The 24433-nt window shown below is 43.7% G+C and overlaps 1 protein-coding gene across 2 annotated transcripts in view; it reads right to left on the reverse strand.

The window, feature by feature from the left end:
* atrnl1a (attractin-like 1a) overlaps positions 1-24433 on the reverse strand; it is a 421271-nt gene that overhangs the window by 206407 nt on the left and 190431 nt on the right. For both annotated transcript variants that reach the window (XM_052150500.1, XM_052150501.1), the window contains exon 21: positions 17781-17874. In XM_052150500.1, the coding sequence (XP_052006460.1) occupies positions 17781-17874 (94 nt within the window). The remainder of the gene's footprint in view (positions 1-17780; positions 17875-24433) is intronic.

Consider the following 24433-nt stretch of genomic DNA (forward strand, 5'->3'; position numbering starts at 1 on the left):
GCTCCTCAGAAAAATCCTGAATGAACTCCCGTATTTGCCCCGCTTAAATACCCGTATGTCCGGGGGCGGGGTATGCAAATACCGACTGCCAACTCCCATTGGCCCTTTTCAATAAGATCAGAGGTGAATATCGGCGCTCAAGAGAGACCCCTAGTGTCGCTTCTCCGACACAACGTGTCGTTCCCTCCCTCGGGGAACGGAGGTTACATACGTAACCAAACGTTCCCCTTCTGTCGCTCTCTCCACGTTGTGTCGGAGAAGCGACACTAGGGGACCCATTCCAATCTTGCCATGCGCTGAACCTTGTACGTGGACCGCCGATACAGAGGCGGGCAGGGATTTCATCCAGTGCCACGCATCGTCTGTACCTGGCTGCACGTACCCTTCCCCAATGCCCCATAAGAACATCGGAGTCCTTCTAGTTACCCTGGGAGGGGAACAAGGCGATGTTTGCCAACATGGGAACGGGCCAGCCTGGCTGGGCCTCTTTTCTCTCTATGTTTCTCGCATAGAGCAATCACGGCCGGGGCCCTTACACGCATATAGGGAAGGGGGTCTTACCCAGACCCTGCGGAGACCACACCTGCCATTTTTCTTGGGGAGGAAAAGTGGTAGACACGTCACACGGCCGTCTTAGGGCTCGTGTGGAAAGTATGGTGCGGTGGTAGATCCAGCCTCGAAAGGGGGAGTTGCTACAGCACAGCGACCGAGGCAGCTGTAACTGCCTAAGGGAGACACGGGGGTCCGCTCGTAAGGGGACAGAACTGTGGAATTACACACAGGGGGAGTCCGAACAGGAGGCCTTCTTATTTTACCTGTGGAGCCCCTATACCAGTACGGGGTGGCCATCAGGGTACCCGCAGTGGCTTGGGTCGGCGAGTTCCTCCGCTGAACCGCGGACCCGGAGGGCTGGGGAGGAATCGACCAGGGGCCCGACTCGGAGTGGGGCGCCCTGGGAAGAAGGCGCACTACTTTACCTTGACGTCAGGAAAAGGGCGCTGGGCGCAAGCGATCCACCCGGCCGGTCGGTCTACGTGTTACCGAGTTCTACGGGCTTGGACCTGAGAAAACACGAGACACAACCGACTCAACGCGGAGGTTGTAAAACCTCGCGAAGGTGTTGGGTGTTGCCCAACCCACGGCTCTACAGATGTCTGCTAGGGAGGTGCCCTTGGCCAGTGCCCACGAGGACGCAACACCCCTTGTTGAGTGAGCTCGGACCCGTAAGGGTAGGGGCACGGCCTGGGTGTGATAAGCCAGTGTGATGGCATCGACAACCCAGTGGGCGAGCCTCTGTTTGGAGATGGCATTCCCTTTCTGCCATCCCCCAAAGCAGACAAAGAGCTGCTCAGAGCGTCTGGTGCTCTGTGTGCGGTCCAGGTACATGCGCAAGGCGCGCACTGGACACAGCAACGAAAGGGCTGGGTCTGCCTCCTCCCGGGGCAGCACTTGCAGGTTCACTACCTGATCTAGCCCGGTCGCGGTCTTAGGATCACAGACGTATCTGCCGGACCGAACTCCTGGCAAGTGTCGCTGATAGAGAACGCTTGCAGGTCCCCGACCCTCTTAATGGAGGTGAGCGCGATCAGCAGGGCCGTCTTAAGAGAGAGGGCCCTGAGTCCAACTGATTCGAGCGGCTCGAAGGGAGGTCTCTGGAGTCCTGCCAAGACTACCGAGAGATCCCAGGAGGGAACTAGGCCTGGCCGGGAGGGATTCAACCTCCGGGCGCCTCTCAGGAACCTGAGGATCAGGTCGTGCTTACCCAAAGACTTGCCGTCTACAGGATCGTGGTGGGCGGCGATAGCGGCAACATACACCTTGAGGGTGGACGGGGACAGCCTCCTGTCCAGCCTCTCCTGTAGGAACAGAAGCACTGAACTAATCACGCATCTCTGCGGGTCTTTGGCTCGGGAAGAACACCAATCTGCGAACAAGCGCCACTTTAGGGCGTAAAGGTGCCTGGTAGAGGGGGCTCTGGCTTGGTTGATGGTATTCACAACGGTCGCCGGAAAGCCGGCTAGCTCTTCCGCGTCCCGTCCAGGGACCAGACGTGGAGGTTCCAGAGGTCTGGGCGTGGGTGCCAGAGCGTGCCCCGTCCCTGAGAGAGGAGGTCCTTTCTCAGGGGAATTCGCCAGGGAGGAGCTGTCGCGAGGAGCCTGAGTTCCGAGAACCAAGTCCAAGTGGGCCAGTAGGGGGCCACCAATGTGACTTGCTCCTCGTCCTCCCTGACCTTGCACAGCACCGGTGCAAGAAGGCTCACTGGGGGAAATGCGTACTTGCGCAGCCCCGAGGGCCAGCTGTGTGCCAGCGCGTCTGTCCCGAGGGGAGCCTCTGTTAGGGCATACCAGAGCGGGCAGTGGGAGGTTTCCTGGGCGGCGAACAGGTCTACCTGGGCCTTGCCAAACCGTTCCCAAATCAGCTGGACCGACTGGGGTGAAGCCTCCATTCCCCGCCGGGCAGGCGTTGTCATGATAGCGCGTCCGCTACGATGTTGAGCTTGCCGGGGATGTGAGTGGCACGCAGCGACTTGAGTCGCTGCTGGCTCCATAGGAGGAGACGGCGGGCGAGTTGTGACATGTGGCGGGAGCGTACGCCGCCTTGGCGATTTATGTACGCCACCACCGTGGTGCTGTCCGATCTCACAAGGACATGTTTGTCCCGAACTAACGGGAGGAACTTCCTGAGAGCAAGAAGGACGGTCAGCAACTCCAGGCAATTGATGTGCCAACGCAGCGGGGCCCCTTTCCAATGGCCCGCTGCTGCGTGCCCGCTGCACATGGCACCCCACCCGGACCGGGAGGCGTCGGTTGTGACCAGGACGTGTCGGGACACCTGCTGCAGGGGCACTTCTGCCCGTAAAAAGCAGAGGTCTGTCCAGGGTCGGAGTGTTTTGAGGCAGGCGGGGGTGATCCTTACCTGATGCGTGCCGCGGTGCCATGCTTGTCTCGGGACTCGAGTCTGGAGCCAGTGCTGGAGTGGTCTCATATGCATCAACCCGAGCGGCGCGACCGCCGCGGAGGACGCCATATGACCCAGGAGCCTCTGGAAAAGTTTTAGAGGGACCACTGTGCCTGGCTTGAAGGAAGCGAGGCAGTCCAGCACCGACTGAGCACGCTCGCTCGTGAGACGTGCTGTCATTGAGACTGAGTCTAACTCCAACCCGAGAAAAGAGATGCTCTGAACCGGAGTGAGCTTCCTCTTTTCCCAGTTGACCTGAAGCCCCAAGCGGCTGGGACGAGGGACGAGTATTTTGGACATACCCGGCGGGGCCTCGCAGCGGGGCGGAACAGGTAATGCAGCGTTGCGGCCTGAGGCTGAGGTGCTGAGAATAGACTCAAAGCACTTACCTTGCTCCGCGCGCCCGGCAGGGGGCGGGTTCTTGACTGAGGAGGAGGTCTGATGTTGGTGTCCGCTGGACTCGTCTGAACCGGCCGGCCGGGGGACAGTCGTGGGCAGGCGGAAGGCGGGATCGCCGCGTCCGGTGTACCGGGACTGTTGTGATCTGAAAGCACATTGCCGTGAAAACGGCATTTACAGGCCAGGTGACCCAGAGGCAAAGGAAACAGCTCTTTTATTGAGAATGTGGGTACCACAGCCCCCGTCAGGGAAAAAACAAAGGATTCTCCTCCCGGCCCTCCACCGGGGGACGGAGCAGTCTTACCACCTCCGGAGCTAACGTCTTGGGCTCTGGGTCGGCCGCAGAGAACTGTTGGGCAAAGTCCTCGACGGTGTCACCGAAAAGGCCAATCTGGGAGACAGGTGCGTCCAGGAAGTGGTTTTTGTCAGCCTCACGCATCTCGACCAGGTTGAGCCAAAGATGGCGTTCCTGGACCACTAGGGTGGCCATCGTCTGTCCAACTGCCTGTGCTGTGGCCTTCGTCGCTCTCAGGGCGAGGTCGGTCGCTGAGCGCAGTTCCTGCAGCACATCAGGATCAGGTCCACCCCCGTGCATGTTTCTGAGAGCTTTGGCCTGGTGGACTTGCAGGAGGGCCATCGCATGCAGGGCGGAGGCAGCGCGTCCAGCCGTGAGTGTAGGCCTTCGTGTTAAGCGAGGATGTTGTCCTACAGGGCTTGGATGGGAGTACGGGGCGACCCCGCCAGGAGGTAGGGCTACTGGGGCATAGATGGTGCGCAACTGCCCTATCAACCTGGGGAATCGCGTCGTACCCGTGGCGCTCTCCGCCGTCGAGGGTGGACAGAGTGGAGCGGGTGGCACCTAGACGAGCGGAGAGCTGGGCTCTCCACGTAGACGTCAGCTCATCATGCACCTCCGGGAAGAAAGGGACCGGGGGGATGCGAGGCCGCGAACGGCGCACTGCCCCCAGGAACCAATCATCCAACCGAGAAGGCTGTGGGGAGGATGGAGGTTTCCAGTCCAACCCCACGCTCAAGGCGGCCCGGGCAAGCATGTCGGACATCTGAGAGTCGGCCTCAGCCTGGGCCTGCTGGCCCGAAGGCGGCAGTCCAGGGGAGTCCTCGGCATCAGACACAGCACTCTCCGATGCAGCGGCGAGCTCATCTGCTTCGGACTCGGGAGGATAGACAGCCGGGCCGTGAGGCGAGCCGCTATCGCCGCGAGCGTGAACGGAGACCAGCGAGCGTGTCGGGGAACGGGAGGTTCACGGGGGCTACCCGGCGAAACTGCACCTGCTGACGCCCCAAATCGCCCTCAGCGCCAACCGCAACGTCCTTAATCCCGTGGGAAGAAGGAGCAATGCGGGTGCAGCTGGGGTGGCTTGCTTTCTGTTGAAAGCGAGCCGCGACCGCAACGTGGTCATGGTCATGTTCTCGCAGTGAGAACATGAACCATCCACAAACGCCGCCTCGGTGTGATCGCGGCCCAAACACACGAGACAGCGCCTGTGGCCGTCTGAAGCAGAGAGCACTCTACCGCATCCAGGAACGACACAGGGGCGGAAAGGCATCTTGAAAAGACGCCGTCCTTAAAAGGACATTCAACGCCGCTGTGTTTGCTCTTTTAGACAAAATTACTCTTTTAGTAAAAACTCTTTTAATACACAGTGTGTGTGTATGCGTGTCTCGCGCTGTCGAAGCACTCAGGGGCAATAATGCACGCCGTGCACTGAGAAGGAGAAAGCCGCTGTTGTGCGCCGTCAAGATCCAACAGCATGCAGATCGTCAGAGGAAAACTTGAACGTTTAAGTGGCGTGTAACTCGCAGCAAACTGCAGACAGACCATCGGCTCCGAAGAAATTTTCTGAATGAACTCCTGTATTTGCCCTGCTTAAATACCCGTATGTCCAGGGGCGGGGTATGCAAATACCGACTGCCAACTCCCATTGGCCCTTTTCAATAAGATCAGAGGTGAATATCGGCGCTCAAGAGAGACCCCTAGTGTCGCTTCTCCGACACAACATGGAGAGAGCGACGGAAGGGGAACTGGAGTTTTATGGCTTTTAGTCCATGTCAAGTCAAGTGGTTTTTATTGTCGTTCAACCATATACATTTAGTACAGTCCACAGCAAAACGAGACAACATTCCTCCAGGACCATGGTGCTACATAAAACAACTTAGGACAAACACAGAACCACATGAGACTACACAGACTAAATAACATTTCTACATAAAGTTCACGTGGAAACGTGTGCAAAAAGTACGGGACAGTACAATAAATTACTAAAAGGAACAGGACAATAGGCACAGTGAGAGACAGTGCAGCACCGACCAGTACACATTTGTAATCGAGTAGTGCAAAAAGTAAAAATAGTGTTCTATGGACATAGCAGTTATTGAGGTTGCAGCCAGGTATAAAGTGACAATAATTAAAGTGCGAATCTGGACATGTGCAAAAGTTGGATGGTGTACAGGTGTGTGTGTGTGTGTGTGTGTGTCAGTCCAGTCCCTGAGTATTGAGGAGTCTGATGGCTTGGGGGAAGAAGCTGTTACACAGTCTGGCCGTGAGGGCCTGAATGCTTCGGTACCTTTGCCAGACGGCAGGAGGGTGAAAAGTTTGTGTGAGGGGTGTGTGGAGTCATCCACAATGCTTTGCGGATGCAGCGTTTAATGTAAATGTCTTTGAAGGAGGGAAGAGAGACCCAGATGATCTTCTCAGCTGTTCTCACTATACGCTGCAGGGCTTTGCAGTCCGAAACGCTGCAAGTCCCAAACCAGGCAGTGATGCAGCTGCTCAGGATGCTCTCAATAGTCCCTCTATAGAATGTAGTGAGGATGGGAGGTGGGAGATGTGCTTTCCTCGGCCTTCAAAGAAAGTAGAGATGCTGCTGGGCTTTCTTGGTAATAGAGCTGGTGCTGAGGGACCAGGTTAGGTTCTCCGCCAGTTGAACACCAAGGAATTTGGTGCTCTTTACGATCTCCACAGAGGAGCATCGATGTTCAGCAGAGAGTGGTCACTCTGTGCTCTCCTAAAGTCAACAACCATCTCTTTTGTTTTTTTGCACATTCAGAGACATTTTGTTGGCTCTACACTAGTCTGTTAGCCGCTGCACCTCCTCTCTGTATGCTGACTCATCGTTCTTGCTGATGAGACCCACCATGGTTGTGTCATCGGCGAACTTGACGATGTGTTTCGAGCTGTGCATTGCTGCACAGTCGTGAGTCAGCAGAGTGAACAGCAGTGGACTGAGCACACAGCCCTGGGGGGCAGCAGTGCTCAATGTGGTGGTGGTGGAGATGCTGTTCCCGATCCGGACTGACTGTGGTCTCCCATTCAGAAAGTCCAGGATCCAGTTGCAGAGGGAGGTGTCCAGGCCCAGCAGGTTCAGCTTTCCAATCAGGTGCTGAGGAATGATTGTGTTGAATGCTGAGCTGAAGTCTATGAACAGCATTCGAACGTATGAGTCCTTATTATCTAGGTGGGTGAGGGCCAGATGGAGGGTGGTGACGATGGCGTCATCTGTTGAACGGTTGTGACGATACGCAAACTGCAGTGGGTCTAGAAAGGGGGGCAGCTGGGTCTTAATGTGCCTCATGATGAGCCTCTCGAAGCACTTCATGATTATGGATGTGAGTGCGACGGGATGGTAGTCGTTGAGGCAGGACACTGAAGACTTCTTTGGCATAGGGACGATGGTGGTGGCCTTGAAGCACGTTGGAACGACAGCGCTGCTCAGAGAGATGTTGAAGATGTCGGTAAGAACATCTGCCAGCTGGTCTGCACATCCTCTGAGCACTCTGCCAGGAATGTAGTCTGGACCAACAGCCTTCTGAGGGTTGATTCTGCATAGAGTTTTTCTCACATCGGCCGTGGTAAGACAGAGCACCTGGTCTTTGGGAGAAGGGGTGGTCTTCCTCGCCACCACGTTGTTCTGCGCCTCAAACCGAGCGTAGAAGTTGTTCAGCGCATCTGGAAGGGAGGCATCTTTGTCACAGGCAACTGATGTTGTCCAGTAGTTTTTTGATGGTCTGGATGCCCTGCCAAATGTGCCACGTGTCGAAAGTGACATCATCAATGCACTTGCTGATGTTGCTAATCACTGATGCTGTGTATTCCTCGAAGTTGGAACAATCACCATATGTTGCAGCCTCCCTGAACATGTGCCAGTCAGTACACTCAAAACTGTCCTGAAGAGCAGAGATGGCTCCATGTTTAATACCTTTGAAGCCCTCTATATAGTAGTGTTTTCGTAAAAGTTGACAAACGTGAATTTTAGCATATATACACATTTCAAACTAACAGTCTTTCTCTTCCAGGAAAATGGATGACATTTTTGTGATGACTCATTTTGCACTACACCGAATGATGTCCAATCAAATGCTCTCTAAAATGAGAATGTCCCACTTCTTATTACCACCTGCAACAAACTAGAAGGTATCAATTAATGGTTCATGGCTATGATGTAACTAAACCCTTTTGGCTTTAAAGTTCTTTAAAAAGGAGCTCTTTAGTAAACATTCTTTTTAATAGGAAATATGTCAACATGGGGGAGGGGGCTGCACATGTCAAGCAATTGCATGGGGTCTTTAAGGTTCCACAGAAGAACAGGAAGTCTCCATCTACACAGAAGTTCTAATATCAAGTGTATAGGTGCAAATTAGACTTTGTAAAAACATTTGTTTTAATGAGCATTCATGAGATCCACATATTTAGTCAGGACTGTAAGAGACAGCAGTACTAACTGAGAAGAAGGACAAAGAGATCGCCTGTGTAAAGAATACAGTGGCATGTCTGGTTCAGTTTAGAGCAAACACTCATTACTGCCACGTAAACACAGAGAGTGTTTATTATTCAACTCATGCTATACAGCCTGTGACTTCATGTGTGTGGATTTAAAACACAATAAATACAGATGATGGATTGACCAGCAGGGCAAACATACACGATTAATGAAGAAATTGCCCTTTGAAGTGGAGAAAAAGTTTGAAAGGGCCAAGGGCTAGATAAAGGGCTGGTTTGCAGGGTGGTGCTTTTATGCAGACAGCTTGAGTTTGAATGGTCATTTCCTCTGGTCATTTCTCGATCCCACGCCACCTCTACTACAGTATATGTTCCCTGTCAAAAAGCTACACTTATGATGCTGCGCTGAGTTAGCGCTTTGGGAACAACTTAAGGTGTGACCAGCTGTAAATATGTGTGCAACACGTCAATGAAAATTGACCGGAATTTATTGCCTCTGCCGGTGACATCACTGGATGCACCTGTAGCAGGGCTATAAATAGATGTGCATTGTCAGATCTTTTGTCTTCAGATCACTCTGTGTGTGTGTGTGCTTCATGAGCCTGTCAGAAACGTTCTACTTTCCTCTGTTAGGAGTAAGATTAGAACCTTACACTTTTCTCTTAAAAAAAAAAAAAAATGACTAAAAGACAGAGCAAGAGGTTCTCTTGTTTATGCTCTATGGCTGAAAGGGACACACATCAGTTTTGTTTTGTATATTTGGGCGAAGAGCATGCTGCTCTAGCGTTGGGGCGGGGTGGGTGCGAGCACTGTGATCTGTCCTCAGTCAAAATGCTTTGCACTCATCTCGCTTACTTCCAAGAGCCAGCTCCCACTCTTTCGTCATGGGGGTCTCGCACTGATCTGGCTGAGAAGTGAGATGGCTGGAATAAAGCGGCTGGAATTACTCGAGGTGGTTACTCAGGCTCCAAACTAGAAGACCGATTTCTGTCTGATGGCCAAAAAAAGAAAGAAAAAGGGAACGCTATATCAGTCACTTCCTTTCTTTGATGACCTCCATGACAAGCTTTCTCGTTCATGGAGGAATCCTGAGGGCGCAAAACCATCAGGGTATTCTCTTCTTAGAAATGACGGCTCTGAGGTCTTGCTTTGGGGGCTGCTGAGGGCGCCACGCTTTATTTTTGAGCCTCCCATCTAGAAGGACCGGAGCGGGGCTGGGCCCCTCCCCCTGAGTGCAGCGAGGTAGGAATTGCCAGAAGGCCTCCTCATGACACTTCGCCTCCTGGAATCTGGTGATAACTGTATTCATAACACCACCAAATAAGCCAGAAGGCGAAACTGGGGAATCGAGGAGGAAAACGTTGTCCTTGACCGACAGGTTGAGCCATAAGAGTCTCTCACTGCTGAGCAAAGCAGCCATAGACCGGCCAATGGCACAAGCCGTCTGTTTAGTTGCGCGGAGAGACAGACCTTTGGCACAACGAAGCTCTAAGAAAGCCTCATCGTGAAAACCTCACCAAAGCCGTGGTGCCCGCACTCAGGTCCTTCAACAGGTCAGCCTGGTAAGCCTGTAACACTTCCATAGTGGTGTGTGTCCCTCTCAGCCATAGAACGTAAACATGGGAACACATATCGCTTGCCTTGTTTATCAGTCATTCTTCTTTTTTTTAGAAAAGAGAAAGGTTTCTGCGCACTACCTAACAATTTCTAACTCATAACAGAGGAAAGTAGAAGATTCTGACAGTCAAGAAGCACAACACACACAGAGTGATCTGAAGACAAAAGATCTGACAATGCACCTGTGGCACATCTATTTATAGCAACCTTTACCGGTGCATCCTGATGATGTCAACGGCAGAGGCTATACATTTTAGTAAATTTCATTGACATGTTGCACACATATTCACAGCTGGTCACTCCTTAAGATGTTCCCAAAGCGCTAAATCAGCGCAGCATCAATGTGTAGCTTTTTGATAGGGAACAACTTTTGCAGCAAATGTTTGTAAATAGGTTTTCTTCACAAGGAGAGGAGGGTTTTTTAGTTCTGAAAGTAACAGTGGAGGAAATTCACAAATAATTAATCATGGAAAGTAAAAGTGCTGTTTATATACACATGCTGTCTGCTCTCCTTTAATGACCGATTCACTTAAGGGATTATGCAGATCTGGCAACAGCGCAAAGGTGGCCACAAAATCTGTGCTAAAAGCAATTTACATGCCACAATTCCTATTTTACAGGCTTGTTCTGAGCGCTATACAGCAGAGGATGAAGCAGATGACTTTGTCGGGACTGTGCAGCATTACTCCACTACTGTGATCCAGACTCATTTGATTTATTTTGCTGAACTACTATTGCCATGATCGATAGAAAATGTACATCTCTAAAATAAGATTCAGTTTGCCACCTGCTTTCTAAAAGTAACAGTGTATTCTAAAACTAACAGTGGTAATAATGTGATATTTTTTGCACCAGGCACATCATTTTGGAAAATGTGCAATCTATAATGAACCTAATTTATAGGTGTATTTGTGTGACAAGAAATGACAGTAACTTAATTTAAATACTCAAGATGCAGTGCTAATTCAGCTTTGATTGTGCCTGCTTAAACTAGACTGTTTCATAAATTTCCCCCACTGCTTTTCAGTAAAATTAACTCTCATTTTAAAAAGGGTTAACTCTCAAAAAAGGGACTGAAAATGGAAACAGCAGGTGTCAGACCGTGTGACTACCCTCTAGTCATCTGTCTAGTCCTGCTGCTCTCTTAGTATGGCAGGAAAAAAAGAAGAGAAACAAGTGAGAGAGAGGAGGGGAAACCAGTGGTAATCCAACTGTCCTCTCTCATTGCACCCAGCCAAACACAGTAACAGAAATTCACCCTGACTAAGTAAACAGAATATGTGTTGCGCCCGCCTGCAGGAGACTGAATTAGCAGACAATCCCACTGAGTGCCACCTTTTACACTGAGACAGCTCAGCGTATGTGTGTGTTGTACAGTTGTCTCACAAAAGCGTACATGTTGCTTACTCCCAGGGTAAAAGCTTTCTCACTTGAGTACTCTTCAGGAGGCCTGTCTAATTAAACAGAGGCTTCCTCATGGACCAAAAGCACATAAACACACACAAGTACACAAATCCACAACTCTTGGCATTATAAATAAAAGGATATTCAGTTCAAATGAAACAATCATGAGGAGGTGTTGTGAACAGGCACTATGTTGTTACAATGCTGTAAAAAGCCAAAAATGGCATTTTAATAATAATACTATCTGTTCCTGTCTTTGTAGATGACACAGAAGCAGTCTGCTAGACCTGCTTTTCCTCAGAGACACAACCTGAAAACGCCTAGGTTACTATTGTAACCCCCGTCACCTGATGGAGGGAACAAGATGTTGTGTCGATTGAAGCGTCTCTTGAAGGTCTAAAGGTATAAAAGGAGTGAATCGTGCATCTGTCCTTTCAGGTTTCGCACTGAGGAGCCGAGAATGAGGTTCGGCCGTTACAGTGGCACAGTACAGTGCCGTGGCTGGGGGGACACAACGTCTCATTCCTTACATAAGGGAACAGGGGTTACAATAGTAACCTAGACGTTCCCTTTCTGAGGTTCCCGGCATCCCCGAATGGGTGGGCGTTCCCTTAGAGCAGGTCTTGAGGCACGATGTGGACATGACAGATGCCTCGAACATGGCTGGGATGCCATGTGCATTGCGCAAGCAGTACCAGGGCTCTGGACAGGACCCCAACTCCAATGGCACATAAACAGCTTAGAGTTGCTGGCCTGGACAGGTCTGGACGGACAACAGAGCGACTGGTGTAGCATCTGGACCAATCAAACAAACAATTATTCATTATTTAATGAATAAGCCAACAGATGTCTCAAGACTAAAACAAGCAAAGGTCCTAGTAGGCCCAAGCCGACCCCGTTATGTCTGCTCCCGTACTGATTATTATCATGCCTTTACGCTGTCTTTGCTGCCACTGGACCAGCAAAGAGTGGATCCCCAGTGACATTCCAAGCAGGGGAGGTTAGCTGCATGCTATAGCAAAGAATGCAGAAAGATTAATTCACTCATTTCCCCCATAAGAAATGGACTCAAAGCCCAGAACGACAGACTTTTCTTCATTAAATTATAGACAAACTGTTTATAATTTCACACGTATATCCCCAGGACATTGTGTATAGGATCATTACTGTCTTGTAAATTGTATTTTGTATTGTATACTGTTTTATGCATGACTTATGACAGGACTACCAGCTAATGTAAAATTATTAGTATCATGTTTCCTTCCAAATTAATCCTTGTGTGACATATTGCACAATGGAATATATATAATTATGACAGCATGCATTGTATGCTTGCTATTTTAAGCAGAGCATAAAGGGACTTAAACTAACCCCAGTCATACAAATGAGTCAGCTTCCAAACAAAGGAACATTTCCAGCTTGGAAATGGCACCATTCTCATTGGTCAAGCCAGACTCGAGAGGAGGGACCTCCAGCAGAAGTTAAAAGACACGTTCTGCCTTTTACTCTCTCATTCCCCTGGCTCTTTCCCCTGACCCTCTGCTGCTGTTCGTGTGGGACTGGGACCATCCGGTCCGAGGCCGACAGGCCTCAACACCTCAACCCATGTGTAACTACCCCGACCATAGAGTCAATGAACACCCCAGTTCATCCTAATTTCTTAATTCAACACGGAAGAAATTGATTGCAACTTGAACACCATCGACTCAAGGAACCATCAAGCCTTTCTCCTGCGACTGCATCCGGGCAATCTCTCACCAGCCAAGGCAATTGCAAGTATCGTACCAGTAGCTAACCGAACGTAGGTTTAGTATAAGACATGAAAACACCTTTGTAACAAAGATGCTTTTAAATTAAGAAACGGATGGTTCCCTCAGATGGTTAAGTGACTCTTTTCATAACTTAATTTCCCCTATTCTGTTCCGGTTTAATTTAATTTTTCCCTTTCCCATGTATGAGTGTGTTGTGTGTATGTCTTTGTTTAGATTAGTTATGTGTTCATATTTTAGTTAAACTTTTGTGTACATTCTTGCAAGTTGATTCTGGTCTGCTTGTAAATCAATGTAAATTTAACGATTCGATCTCAGCTCCATGCTAAGAAAGAGTTATTTTTGTGTGGCCACGAAAAATAACCTTTCTGATAATTGATAGACAATCAATACTGAGTATTCGCTGGACGAACAGATACATTGATTGTAATGTTAATTCAGCTACCTCAAGTTGATTCTATTAACCGATCCAAATGTTCATAATTAATTATAATGAGTTATTGTTGTCTGTTGGAACGCAAGGTACCAACAACAATAATACCCAGGGTTCATGAACCTTTTGACAAATACATTTTTTATGACTTTTTCATTTTTTTTTTTGTGATTAGTGGATAAGGATAAAAAAAACAAATTCTGAGTTATTTGCTAATTAATCAATCTGTCCAATTTTTAATAAAAAAAAATTATAATACATTAAAAAAAAATTCTGATTTAAAATTCATTGATATCTCCAGGTTCCCCATGACCGTGGAAACACTGTATACCAGAACCAATAAAATTTTTTTTTAAAAAAACAAAAGCTTACTGGCATTTTTTGCGTGTAGTTGTCAAATACCTGTGAAGTTTAAATAAAAATACAAAACACATAATCACATTTTACTTGACTGACTATTGCTGTCATTTCCAAGTTCTTGTAACTATCCTTGTTGAGGCTGATCCAACCAAGAGGCAGCACAATTTCATGTACTACTCCAATAACACTACCCTTCACTCCTCTACTGGCTTCTAAATGAGTACAACATCATTCTATCTCTCCCGCCGCGCTCAACAGATAGCTCTGCTCATTACAGCGAATAAACTAAAACAGGCCACAGACTATCTGCTAGCTCTGCTTTTTCCCAACAATCTGTCTTTTTCTTGATCTGTTTTTCTCATTTTATTTTCATATAAAAACTCACCCTGTATCTCTCCTTTGCACAACCATACACACAGAGATACAGAACAATAGAGAAAAGAATGTGAATTTGTTGTTGTGACAGGGCAGCTGTCCGTAAACGTTCTCTCTCTGTCGCACCACCGTCTGCAGTCAGCATTTATCCCTCTCGGAGTCTTGATTAGCCTGATAAGGGGTTGGGTGGGTAAAATCAAGACCTGGCCCCGCCCTCCGCCCTGTCACAGTTGTTTACACTCTATATATAGTATAATACCAGTTGAACCCATTTGTTTGCTTTTAAAAAAAAAGCACTGAAAAAAAAAAACTGAACAGTGACCCAACAGACCATAGTGGTCACAAATGAGATCGCTTTAACAGATTGACAGATCTCAACAATGTCACACACTGGGCTCAGATCTGCCCAGATAAAGATCAATGAGCACTCTAACATTTCTCATCAAATTCTTAAAACCAATTTATCTGAGCTATGCCATTCAGATTAATTTTATTGTGTTATACTGTACTTTTACTGTTTGTCAATAATTGTCAAAATTTTGTCTATTTGTATTTCTCCTAAGGATTTTAGTAGAAAGATCTGATATATATATATATATATATATATATATATATATATATATATATATATATATATATATATATATATATATATATGTATATATATATATATATATATATATATATATATATATATATATATATATATATATATATAGTATTGCATTTTACAAGTTGATTTTACAGACATGAGAGGCAAATAAACAATACTGCAAGCATGTTTAAAAGTGAACTGCTTTTTTAAAGTATTGCATTGTTCTAATATATATGACATATTTAATTACCAGATAGTTCATTTAGAATTACGTTTCAGATTATTAACTTCTTACAACAAAACTACATTTGCATTTTGTTTTTTAAACTACATGTTGTCATTTGAATGACCAGTAAGTAACTCATGACTTTCATGAGCCTTAAGTACACAACATAGTAACAGTTCTTGGTTTATTTGGAGTGTGTTGATTAATTCAGTTAGCGCCAACTGATTCATAAGTCAACAGTTTATTTAAATTTTATAATCAAAATTTTTCCTAATTAATGACTTTAAAACTTTAATCAAATGAAAATATAACAATACATTTTTATCAAATGAAGGGCTTTTATACAGAATCTCACAGCATAATCCAAAATACAACATTCGACTTATTTTTGTCAAATAAAGTGCTGCATAACAGAGCATCAAATGTTTGAGATATTGCTTGAATACTATATAATTACTTTTGATTTATTATTATTATTATTATTAGTAGTAGTAGTAGTAGTAGTAGTATTACAGTGAATATTATTTAACTATACAGTAGTGATATATTTCTGGCTTTTTTCATTTAAATTGAGTTTTTTATTATTCTTTTTTAACTAAATACCATTTATAGGATTACTGTTATTAAATGATAAACATCTTGTAGATTACTCAAAGTATATGTACATTTATGAGCAGAAATGTGAATAAGAACATAACTGAGAACTCCAGTTGGTCTTCTGAGCTATGAAAGAGCATCTTCTGGGCAAATACATTTTTGCTCTTGTGAAGTCACTCAATTCAGTGTTACATTCGTTAAATAATATCAATAGATCACAGAGCAAATATCATGTATGTTTCAGTCTGTTGTGATTGTGGGGTAGGGTACATTGCAGTAATTATTATAATTCTGCAATATAACTGTAGCAGGCATGTATGTGATCAACACAGAGGAAGCATAGGACAAATGGTCTCTCAAAACATACCCATTAACAGCTGTTGGGCTAGCTTACCCGGCTAATTTCACAGAAAACACACACGCACGCACACACACACAAAACACACACACACACACACACACATTCTCCTGACCCTATACCTCTGTACCTACTCTAATGGGGCATTCATTACAGGTCTGAGAGAGAAAACACCTGTTAGTGCAGGGAGATTAAATGAATCGGGTGGGGGTAGGCAAAAATATAGATGGAGAGAATGAAATTGTCTAGAATCATTCCTACAGAAACCTGTAGAAAATAAAACTAATATAGATGGATCTCTACATCTGTACATTAAATATGAGATGTTTTGATCACTATTACAACAATTACATACAAATAAATAAGTAATGAAAGGAAGTTTAATTTACTCGCCATCATGTCGTGACAAAATTCTCGTGAACTTCCATTGTTGATAGCATTATACAATTCTCACCAAACCTAACATAAGAAGACTTGAAATATGATGCACAAGCCACATGGAGTACAGGTCTTAAACCTTTGGGTGCTTTTTTAAATCACTGTCAACTTGATTTGTGTACCGCTAAAGTCACATAGATTTGGAATGACATATGGGTAAATAAATTATAACAGAATTTACAGTTTTGGGTGAACTCTTCCTTTATTTTGTACGCAACTTCATAAGTCCTCTCATGATCAGATAGAAGGAGGGAGGTGCTCTGTTACAAGCTCGAAGCCTTGTGATTCAGCACTCAGTACCGAGTGTTTTAAAAACGAATTTTGCCATTTATCAAGTTGGGTGAGTCACCGTAAACCTGTCTTTAATCACTTTAGCAGTTCCCATGGTGATGTCAAAGTATATAAGAGCGCTAGCCACTTCATGCACATTAACTATGTAACCTTGTTGCTGACTGTACACAACAACAGGTGGACAAAAAATATGGCTTACCAGCTGACCTGATATTTTTTGGCTAATCTTCGAATGCTGCGGTGTTGAAAACTTGACTCATTGGTGTTATATATAAAATCAGCAATTGTTGGAAGACTCTGTAATGTTCTAAGCAGAGGGGTATTCTTGTCTAGTTCATAAAAAAATTCAGTCAAATATTGAGAATATAATACAATGACAGTCTAAACAGCTTGAACCATATTTGGTTGGTTTCTGTGAAATCATTTAATCCAACAGTTTGTGCTGTTTTGGTATAGTTGGTGGACCTTTTATTATTATTAATTTTATTTATGCTACATAGTTTGTGCTGTTTTGGTCTAATTGGTGGACCAGTATAGTCATGCTGTTTGTCACACACCTAGTGTTGAATAAACATACCTACATGTATGTCAGTTCCACTACTATGTAGAGTATGTTGAATGCACTGCATGAGTTAAACATCAACCAGGGATTTTGGAGGCAACCGCCACATTAAACAGTATCGACAAACAAGGCAAATCCATCCATGCATTTCAGGCATGCATTTGAAGTAATTAACTTGTGCTTCATCTTACTATGTAACCATGGATCAAATGAGTGATTTTTTAAAAAAAATTTATGGATGAACTTTTGAGAACTATGCTTAAGTCCTGGGGAACTCATTACTGCTTAATAAATGATCAGTGCCAGCAGCAGTGGTGCAGTCTGTTACAAATACACCCATACAGCAGTCCGTTTTTATGGGCCTCAAAACATATACACACATATATCCATATACACAGGGCAGGGTGTCAGCCCCAATAGTGCCATTTGAGCCACTGATTACCTCCCTTTGGGGCTCACTGACACAGCAGAGCAGAGATCTCCATTAAAATTAATGTCCTAGTGTTTTGTGTTATTTGTGAATAAAATGTGGCATGATGCTAATGAGCGTATGATAATGTGAGGAAACTTTCAACACTTAATTGAAAGGTGATGTCTAACACTTCCTGACTGACAGGCCAGTGGGAGGATGTTGATGATGGGCAATTTAGTCATACTCACAGCTGGCATTGGTCCCCTTTGACCCCTTTAGTGGTACAGTAGCATTTCCCTGAGCTGGAGTGGCAGACATTAGCATGGTTGTTACATCTGCAGGCTGGAGAAAGGAAACAGAAGACATAGATATAAGCTCTGCAACAAAATCTAGTTAGCTGCCTTTGGAGGCAGCATTTTAAGGCACCATAGATACGCTCCAGTAGATTGTTTCAAAAGGTACCCTACTTAAAGCTCGTGTGTAATCGTTTTCGATGTTAAAGTTATTTCTCGTATCCCATCCTAATATGCAGAATCAACTATAAGACATTTATAGGCTGATTTTCATCTAAAAGTGTAAAACTGGTGCTATAAAAAACATTCCTTTTTTTGGAGCGAGACTATCTGTTTGTACAACCAATTTATGACGGGGAGTGTTTTCTGGAATCTATTTGACAACAGTGATTAATTTAGCAATTTCATCTGCTGACTGACTGTAACAGCACAGAAATTATACACATGACAGTTTTAATTATGCTTCCTCATAAAACAGCTTATTTTGGCCAAATTCTAAGGCAGCATCACATGTATAAAATAGGCCCCAAGTGGCGAAAGAGAATACACTTATAATTCATTCATCACTAAAAGGAGTCAAAAGAGGTGAGATTATACTGTAAATACACTTATAATTCATTCATCATTAAAAGGTACTGATACCAAAAAGATATTAAATATTGTGAGTCACGTCTCCCACATGGAGCACTATTTGTGTGGCACATGGAGTTGCTGCATACAGAGCGTCCAAATTGAACATATATGAGGTTCCACGATGGTATTGTCCTGCTTTAAAAGCAGCTGTATATGTAGACAGTTGGTAGTGAGACAGCTCACTAGTTTATTGAACATATCCTTAGACAGAAAGAAGACAAGATATTTTTAATAGTCACAAAAACAGGGCAGGGTTTGCATTTCAGCAATTGGGTTTAACAAACCGAAGCTTACAATTAAGGAGCCAGCATTCCCATTTCTCATTACAAATGCAATTCTTATTAAAGGTTATCAGATAGTAATCAGAATGAAACCACACACAGAGATACACAGAGAGTATAACAGTGCTGCAGAGACCATGTATCTAAGCCGGAGAGTGCATTACACAAAAGCAAGAGTTCATTACGCAGATTACCATCACTAAAGTCTGGCTCCTAAAACAGCAAACAAGAGACTATTCCTTTCTTTACATCCCTCTGACAAGAGTTCTACAAACCAAGCAAGATTAAAAAAATGTTTATCATCAAGATAAGTGATGTACAAGTCTTATGGAAGCCATGCAAAGGCTTAGGCTGGTTTGGGTTCAGCTAACACCGATCAATTTTGTTTCAGTGGAACGCAATGGAATGGAACCAAATGCACGAGTGTCGAGATACGGGTATTGACACTGCATAATTTTATAAGTAATACTTGTGGCGGGACATTCAAAAAACAGTGAGCGATGCAAAAAAGCAACTGAAGACTTCTGTCTGAATGTGTATGGCTGTAGCAAAACTTATTTAGCAACTGTAAGCATGCTAATTAAAGCACCACTCCTAAAAATATAAAAACATACAAATATAGATAGAGTTTAACTTACTATTTGACTAGTTGGATGTTGAACGATTAGTCTACCATCGTGATCCATCCCTAATCTAGACCCTCAAAACATTGAGCCCCTTGATCAAGATACTTAATACCAGGTTCCTCTAGATGGTATGTCCCTCCTGGATAAAATTGTCTTCTAATTGACTACTGTCTTAAGGTCTGGACTGTTAAACGTACAGACATACGCAATCATAGCAGGTTCATGTTCCACAAGGGTTGATTCATTAACCATTATTAACAATCATCAACCACCAATCATGATCCAGCAAGGCACTTAACCCCAAGGATGTGCCAAGAATTACTGTCGGAAAAGAGTTGATTCATTAGCCATCACCATTGGGAATTTGAGGTGACCCCAAAAATGATTTTCCTTGAGTAGGATGTGTTCCTTAATCAACATCTTTTTAATGGTCTTTGTACAACACTACTGTCAAATCAACATACTCCTAACACAAACACTAACCATAACTTACCTAAAAATCAAAGGGAAATGATAGGCTGATAAGATTGCTGTTCAAGCTCCAAGCCTTACTTTAAAATCTGACATGTTTAGAGGAATTTTGTTTGTGTAATAACAATAATGGTGATCCAGCAATATGTCCTACTTGGCAAAATCATTGTGTGTCCTTGAGTCAGACACTTAACCCTGGGTATTGGCATACTTGCAAGTGAACTGCAAGTCACTTTGAATTAGAGCATCTGCTAAAAGACTATCTATGGACTGTAGTGTCTATTTCTTTTCTAACAGGCATCTGAGGGTTTTTGTAGCTAAGGATGCAAGTGTTTGTCAGTACATTCATCACCATCAAACAGAGACACAGAGGTGATTGTGCATTAGGATGAGGTGCTGTGTTTATTTTGATCTTGTCACATGTCTAAATTCTCTACACATCAATTAACTGGTTTAATAAGAGTTCAATAAGGTCTCAAGACGTCATGAGACCATATAAAGGCGGTCTTGGTCTGGATCTGGGTCTCGTTACTCAGCATCTTGGTCTGGGTCTCATTAGTCAGTGTCTTGGTCTGGGTCTTGGCTTATGGTCTTAGTCAAGACCGCATCATATTACCAGTGCACTAAATGTGATAATTATTTCAACCACTATTTGTTGTGGCATCTTCAAAATTACTGAGAATTTGCAAGTACTTCTGCATCTGTGTCATCATGCATGCTTCGACAAGCACAAAAACTATGGTCTAACAAAACAAAACAATCATTAGTGATTTATGGTTACAACTGCCATGTAGAGGTCATGACTTTACTCGCAGTAGGCGCAGGACCATAATCTTGTAATGTTACGGGAGTTGTAAACGGGAGTGACTGGTATTATTATGAGTTGTTGGAAGGAGTAAGACTGCATGATTATGACTAAAATCATAATTGAAGTTAATTTTTCTTGATACTGTAATCGCTATTAATAATACTGATTAATATAAATGTATTGCATGCCATATTATTTATGAAAATACACATTCCAAACAAGCTGAAAACTGTGTTCCTGAATTAATTAATTGCTGTTCTATGCATCAGTAAATCAAGACAGTGACTAAACGATCAACTTCACATTGTTCCTATTAGCAGAATGAAAAACTCTCACAGAAACTCCTGTTATAATCAATGAAGCTGTATACACTGCACAATAAATTTATTATTTAAATTTTTCTACACCTTGTTGTTTTTAATAAGATAATTCACGAGAGTGCAGCAGCAGAATTCAGCATGTTAGCGTGCGCTGAGCAGATTTCCTCCTTTCCAGTGTACCGGCAACTTAAATACCTCTGATTGGCCATTGCATTCAAGCACACAACAGACATGTCTGTGATTTTTTTAAGAATAAACATAGTCTTTTTTTATATTGATAATGTTAATGAAACACAATTCTCAGTTACCCATGGTTTTGGGAAGTCTGACTAATTTCTGCTAATCAATTCTTTCAAACTGTTCTTTTCAATTATTGCAGTTGATTTACAGTGCATCCGAAAAGTATTCACAGCGCTTCACTTTTTCCACATTTTGTTACTGTACATAAGGATTTGTCTTGATTTCGATCAGAGATGATGTGTTATTGTCCATGAAGAACATTCTGTTTATGCATAGTTGTTTTAATAGTTTAATTTCCCAACAATAGTTTTCAATTAAGTTTCCATCTCTTGGTTTAACTTTGATTAGCAAAGATTCATTAGGCATTTAATGTTAATATGTGAATCAGTGTGGTTTGTGAGTTCATTTATGATGCAAACAATTTTGAAGGATTTTTTTCATAATTTTGTACCAATCCTAAAGCAATCAGATAAGTATTCACTAAGAATACATTAATATCCTATTGGATAAACTGAAATGGTATTATTGCATTAACAATCTATTAGCGTTCTTTTAGGATTGTTTTCTTCTTTTAAATGATGACTGTAAAAAAGAGCCATATATGACACTATTTTATATTTCTTTTATTACAGTAGAAGAATAAACTGCTTTGTGACACCTGGGGCATTTGAGTTATGAAGGCATCTTGTAAAACTGGTTTCTCTATATAGCTGTCTGGAAAAAGTCAGAGCCTGCAGTGGTCAAATTTGCATTTGAAAACTTTAAAGAAGATTCTTCAAATACAAATTCAGCATCTTGGTTCATTAAAATTTACTGCCTGGTTCTTGAACCGATGGGTCTTGGTCTGGGTCTTGGGTATAGGTCTTGGTCTGGATCTGGGTCCAGAACTGTCTAGTCTTGGTCTGGGTCTAGTCTTGGTCTCGAGGGGTCTAGTCTTGGCCTGGGTCTTGTATAGTCTGGTCTTGACTACACCTCTGAGTTTAATTCGTGTTTATTTACAAGAGTATGGCAGTATGTTTGCTGCCACATGCCACATGAGTCTTCTTCAGTACTTCCATTACACGAATGTCAGCAGATTCCACATGGCTTAAACTCACTCTCCTCTCACAGTGTCATATGTGATTAGACTATAAAATGAAGCAACTATGTTTTCATTCTCACTTGTTTACATAAACAGTATGGGTTACATTTCTCAGATAGCTCTACCAGTCACAGATTTTATTTTGGAGCCAGACACTGCAGGGCAATGGTCTAAATGCTCAAAAAACAACAAATAAAAGGGGAAAAGAGTGAGGGACAGAGGGAGGGAAGAGAACACAGTATTTTGTATCAAGAGGTTTTACAGCTTGTTAGCTTTTTATCTTCAGGCCTGTTCTGTACAAAACTCTCAAATTCCCTTAGCATGCACTGCAGTGGCTCTTTCGTACTGGCCAAAGGAAAACATATTTTTATTACAACTAAAGACATGTATTAGTGGAGCTTGCTAAAGCAAGCGTCACTATTTCTAATCCTAAGTATTATACTTTGGAGCAAAACCGTCTGTCACCGCTTGTTCTACGAACATGAAGGATACCTTAAATTGTGCGGCTTGTTGAGGAGATGTGCAGTTTCTTCACTAAGCACTCAGCTTGACAACAGGAAGACAATAAAACAGATGAAACATTATATATATATATATATATATATATATATATATATATATATATATATATATATATATATATACTTATATATATATACTTATATAAGCCATTAAGGGATCAAAGCCCTCGCTCAGACCCCTGAAACAAACCAAGTGTGAGAACACTCTTATTCATGGCAAGCATTTTCTAATAAAGAAAATGTACTACTTTAGCTCCTAATTTTACAATCATTCATACAAACAGATGTACAGCAATGGCTAAAATAATCCACATTATAACACTGCATAGACAGTTCAGTCTGATGTAGTCCAAAACATATAAAAACAAGCATACACGATGCATTAACCAGTGCAGTAACATAAAAGAGGCCTTAAATCAACATGTCAGTATAATGACACTTGCTAATAAAGTTGTGCATGATTTTCACATGAGCATGCATGTTCATTTTGTGTGTGTGTGTGTGTGTGTGTGTGTGTGTGTGTGTGTGTGTGTGTGTGTGTGTGTGTGTGTGTGTGTGTGTGTGTTATTTTGACAGGACTGTGGAGACGGACTGCCTCAGAGTGTTGGTGGCTCCTCTGTGTATGCTGCAAAAAAGATTTATAGCTAAATTATGATGTGTAAAATGTACTCACATTATAGAAGAGGAACAGCACTGCCTGGAGCTGCTGTTTCAGCATATACTCTGAAAGCAATGGACTACAAACACACACTTATTCTTATACACACATACACAAATGCATGCACACTCACACGTACACCGTCTCATAAATATTTCTGCCAAAAGCCATCTAGGTCCTGAAGATGACAAAACACATACTCACAACCACGCTTACAATGAAAGTAGTCACCCAATCATGTCTAACAAAACTTATTATGCACAAACATTAGCACACATCTGACATGCTTCATTTAGAACCACAATAAAACTTAATGAAACAAAGGAAATAAATTATATTAAAGGGCGAGAGAAGAGATAAAGTGATATTTACACACAAACAGAATGCGGAATATTAGTGACAAAATCAGCGAAGGCTTTCAAACAAATTCTGACAAACAGAAGCATGCACACACACACACACACACACACACAACATTAAAGCTGATGGAAGTTAAACCAGTCTTTATTGAACACGTGGGCTCAGCCACAATTCATTTTGTGTTCACTGCTGGCTGAAAGTCAAATCTGATAAAAGAGGGGATTTGGGTTTTACTCCTAAACTGTTGTGGTATATTGTTCAAGAAGTGGAAACTGTTTGATTTTTCTTTTTATCTATGTCAAAGTGCCAAACATCCCTATAACTTACATCTATTTGAGAGGAGATGTTCTCATTTTCTCTCATTCACTGAAACCCAAGACTGGTTACTGAGATGAAAACAGCAGAGGGGAAGGTTTACTCATAGCTGTAGTGCCGACAAAGTGAAAAGCCCATTTCCCACAGCCAAGCTTTCTCTATAAATCAGATTTTGTCTTCATTGTGCACGCCCCTGTGGAGACTATGATTTCTCAGTCGACTAAATCTTACAACCGCACTTGAGGCACAAGCACACCACATACAGGGAGAGAAAGTGACTGAGGAAAGAAAGCA

This window comes from Xyrauchen texanus, chromosome 20 (genome assembly GCF_025860055.1).
Source record: "Xyrauchen texanus isolate HMW12.3.18 chromosome 20, RBS_HiC_50CHRs, whole genome shotgun sequence".
NCBI lineage: Eukaryota > Metazoa > Chordata > Actinopteri > Cypriniformes > Catostomidae > Xyrauchen > Xyrauchen texanus.